General features: G+C 46.9%; 1 protein-coding gene across 1 annotated transcript; it reads left to right on the top strand.

Moving 5' to 3' along the window:
* Nucleotides 1-976: 976 nt before the first annotated feature.
* On the top strand, nt 977-1,927 carry LOC129037543 (olfactory receptor 2V1-like). The gene has a single exon (XM_054489783.1). It carries the CDS (start codon nt 977-979, stop codon nt 1,925-1,927), a length of 951 nt encoding a protein of 316 aa, XP_054345758.1.
* Nucleotides 1,928-4,543: the final 2,616 nt, after the last annotated feature.

The following is a 4,543-nucleotide window of genomic DNA, read 5'->3' as shown; positions in this document are numbered from 1 at the left end:
TCAGGAGTTCAAGGTAGAAGCTGGGAGACCAGGGAAGAGGCTACAAGAACCCATCAGAGAGAGGAGGGTGGCTGGGACCAGGGTAGTTTTGATGGAGGTGGGAAGAGCGAATTAGATTCTGAGAAACACTGAGGGTACAGCCAAGGGGCTTTTCTGATGGTTTGGACCTAGGGAATTAAAGAAATAGAGAAGTTGAAAATGGTCCCAGGATTTTTGACCTAAACAAAGTAAAGACTGAAGAACATCTCACGTTGCCATGATCTTTCCTTTTTTTTCCTTTTTTTTTTTTATTGAAATGGAGTTTCGCTCTTGTTGCCCAAGCTGGAATGCAATGGCACAATCTCCGCTCACCACAACCTCCACTTCTTGGGTTCAAGTGATTCTCCTGCCTCAGCCTCCCGAGTAGCTGGGATTACAGTCATGCGCCACCACGCCCGGCTAATTTTGTATTTTTAGTAGAGACAGGGTTTCTCCATGTTGGTCAGGCTGGTCTTGAACCCCCGACCTCAGGTGATCCACCCGCCTCAGCATCCCAAAGTGCTGGGATTACAGGCGTGAGCCACCGTGCCCAGCTTGATCTTTCCTTTTTGTAACACATGTAAATGATCTCTTGGGCATGAAATAGACCAAGGCCTGTTAGAGACAGTTGACCAAATCCATGTGACCCCAGCTAAGAGGCAGTGCCATGTGGAAAGCCTGGGCTTTGCTGGCCGAAGGAGAATTGTCCAACAGTCCTGGAGCACATGAAATGATCCTATTTCCACTCTCTGGGTATGGATATGCACGAATACAGATGTGTAGTCCAATTCCAGAGCTGGCAGAGGTCCTGTCATCTGTGTCATAGGAATACGAGAGTGTCCCCCTGCATGTCTCAGAGCATACGCTGTTGAACTGAAGAATCTGGAGCACAATAGAGACATGTCACTCAATCTTATAATTTCTCTTATGTTCTCAGGTGACAGTGAATGACTAAGCCATGGGAAGATGGATGAACCAGTCCTACACAGATGGCTTCTTCCTCTTGGGCATCTTTTCCCATAGCCAGACTGACCTTGTCCTCTTCTCCGTGGTTATGGTGGTCTTCACAGTGGCCCTCTGTGGGAATGTCCTCCTCATCTTCCTCATCTACATGGACGCTGGACTTCACACCCCCATGTACTTCTTCCTCAGCCAGCTCTCCCTCATGGACCTCATGTTAGTCTGTAACTTTGTGCCAAAGATGGCAGCCAACTTCCTGTCTGGCAGGAAGTCCATCTCCTTTGTGGGCTGTGGCATACAAATTGGCTTTTTTTTTGTCTCTGTTGTGGGATGTGAGGGGCTCTTGCTGGGACTCATGGCTTATGACTGCTACGTGGCCATTAGCCACCCACTTCACTATCCCATCCTCATGAATCAGAAGGTCTGTCTCCAGATTACTGGGAGCTCCTGGGCCTTTGGGATAATAGATGGAGTGATTCAGATGGTGGCAGCCATGAGCTTACCTTACTGTGGCTCGAGGAGCGTGGATCACTTCTTCTGTGAGGTGCCAGCTTTATTGAAGCTGGCCTGTGCAGACACTTCTCTTTTTGACACCCTCCTCTTTGCTTGCTGTGTCTTCATGCTTCTCCTTCCCTTCTCCATCATCGTGGCCTCCTATGCTTGCATCCTAGGGGCTGTGCTCCGAATACGCTCTGCTCAGGCCTGGAAAAAGGCTCTGGCCACCTGCTCCTCCCACCTGACAGCTGTCACCCTCTTCTATGGGGCAGCCATGTTCATCTACCTGAGGCCTAGGCGCTACCGGGCCCCCAGCCATGACAAGGTGGCCTCCATTTTCTACACAGTCCTTACTCCCGTGCTCAACCCCCTCATTTACAGCTTGAGGAACTGGGAGGTGATGGGGGCACTGAGGAAGGGGCTGGACCGCTGCAGGATTGGCAGCCAGCACTGAACCCAGGGCATCCAGTGCCTGGCTCTGCCATCTTTTGGCTCTGGGATGTCAGGTGAATAATTTGCTCATTTTCAGTCCTGGTTTTCTCATTAATGATTAGGATCATGACACCTGTTTATATGATGTGTCACACCAGTTATAGCCCAACACTAAGGTCTTAGATGAACAACTTACAGATGACCGAAAGTAAGCCTTTATAGTTCTCTTTGGAGAGTGTCCACCCCTCACACTGTGTAACTGGAGACTTCGTAAAGACATATTCAGAGCATACGAGTTGTCTTTGAGATGATGAGGGACAGGGTAGAGATTTGCTTGCTTGTGTATTGAGTGGAAATCCCCCAAGCCTGCTGTCTCCTAACCACACCCTAGCAGTGTGTGCCGCTCTGTGTCAGCTCAGCTTCTGTAAGGAGAAAATTGGCTGAACTGCTTCCCCTTCGGGGAATGAAGACTGGAGCGTGGCGACAGAATTTCATCTGCTATTTGAAAACTTATTTTCAGTATTTCGTTTGAACTATTTGCAGGACTTGTATCCATCCTTCCAAGCTCTGTACCTGCCCTTTGTACATATTTGCAGTAGAATTCTCTTTTCACAGAAAAAAATTATCTCCATCGAAGGCAGACAGAAAAGAGGCCAGAACTGGGCCTGAGGATTAGACTAAACCCCAGGGAGGTGTTTGCTGGGCTTCAGGCTTTGGAGAGGTGGAGGGAGGTGGCACCCAGGGCCTACCGTGGATGATTTTAGATTGTCCACTCAGCTTAATTCTCACAGGAAACATTCTGTGGTGAAAATATTATGCCCATTTTACAGGAGAGGAAGCAAGGGCTCAAATCAGTAAGTTCCTGCCTCATCGTCCAGTTTTCCTCTTCACCTCCCCATGGGAAAGACTGGTTTGTCGGTGTAGCTGAGACAAGCAAACAACTTCGCAGGAGGCTCCTTCCCTTGGGGGTTTAACTGCCAGAGCAGGTGTCTCCAAGGACTGGTGAAAATAGAAGTAACTTTCCTTAGTCACGGGGCTGCAAGATTTTCCATTGTGTAGATGCTTCTCAGTGTATTCCATGACCACTTGCTGATATCACTTAGGTAATGCCCAACCTACCAAATTACTTTAAGCTCTATAATTTTTTTTTTTTCGAGACAGAGTTTCACTCTTTTTGCCTGGCTGGAGTGCAGTGGCATGATTTTGGCTCACTGCAACCTCTGCCTCTGGGGTTCAAGTGATTCTCCTGCCTCAGCCTCCCAAGTAGCTGGGATTACAGGCGCCCACCACCACACCCGGCTAATTTTCGTATTTTTAGTAGAGACGGGTTTTCACATGTTGGCCAGGCTGGTCTTGAATTCCTGACCTTAGGTGATCTGCCGGCCTTGGCCTCCCAAAGTGCTGAGATTAAAGGCATGAGCCACCATGCCTGGCCATAAGCTCTATAATATTAAATATCTTTCTGTGTATTCTCCTCATTCTCATCATATCTTTTTGCCTTGTACACGTTTCTATTCGCCCCAAATTCTCCTCTTCCAGGAAGTATCCCTGATTAACCTCAGGCCCACTCAGATTTCTCTAGGATTTTGCACCCTGCAACCCATGAGTACCTTGAGCGTTTCAACCAGAACTGTTTATCTATAACCACTGAACCTCTAGACTGGAAGAAAATTTATAGCAAACTTGAGCTACAATCACCAAAGCAAAAGTTTTACCAGCCTTTGCCTTAACCAGCCCCATGATGGGATAATTCCTACTTCATTTTACTTGCATTTCATTGGCATTGATTTGGTGTCCTTAATTCACTTCCTGCACAAGGACCAGGTATTCAGTTGAAAAATGTCTACTGAACGCCTACCAGCACCCAGAAACGTGGTAAGTTCTATGTCACAAAAAGGTTCCACAGGGTCCTCTCATGTCCAGGCACACAATTCAGTTCACTAATCAATGCTCCTTATGAAACAAGAGTTGCATAACTAGTCTCAGTGTGAGAAACTGCAAACTTAGAGATGTGCAATTGTTAGAGATTTGTAAGGAAATAATATATATAGAGAAAATATGTGTGGGGAGGGCAGGTGCGGTAGCTCACACCTGTAATCCCACCACTTTGGGAGGCCAAGGTGGGTGGATTGCTTGAGCCTGGCAGTTGGAGACCAGCCTGAGCGACATGGCAAAACCCCATTTCTACAAAAAATACAAAAATCAGCCTGGTGTGGTGGCACACACCCGTGATTGCGCCACTGCACTCCAGCCTGGGTGACAGAGCAGGAGCCTGTCTCAAAAAAAATAAACAAAAAATAAAAAGAAAATACACATGAGAGCACAGGAGAATAGAAGAAACAAGAATCTTGCCAGGGGACGTGGGAGTTTTGTTTCTTGCTTCACCTTTGTGTATGCCTGACATTTTTTATAACTGATAGTTTAAAATGCTCAAGGCCAATTTTTTTTTTTTTGCCAACTACCTTACCAAATCCTTTCCCATCAAATATTCCATTCAGCTTATTGGGTGATTTTGGGGGCACGGATGTGAAAAATCTTCATTGCAATCAGTTAGGTCAATGTTTTGTGTGTGTGTGAATATGAAAAATTGTTTGAAGCCAGGCGTGGTGGCTCATTCCTATAATCCCAGCTGATAATG

This window comes from Pongo pygmaeus, chromosome 4 (assembly GCF_028885625.2).
Source record: "Pongo pygmaeus isolate AG05252 chromosome 4, NHGRI_mPonPyg2-v2.0_pri, whole genome shotgun sequence".
Classification (NCBI taxonomy): Eukaryota; Metazoa; Chordata; class Mammalia; order Primates; family Hominidae; genus Pongo; species Pongo pygmaeus.
The sequence above is the reverse complement of the archived record's forward strand: the minus strand, read 5'-3'. Positions and strand labels throughout refer to the sequence as shown.

Excerpts from the sequence above, each read along its gene's own strand:
- LOC129037543 (XM_054489783.1), top strand. The coding sequence starts at position 977 with ATGGGAAGATGGATGAACCAGTCCTACACAGATGGCTTCTTCCTCTTG.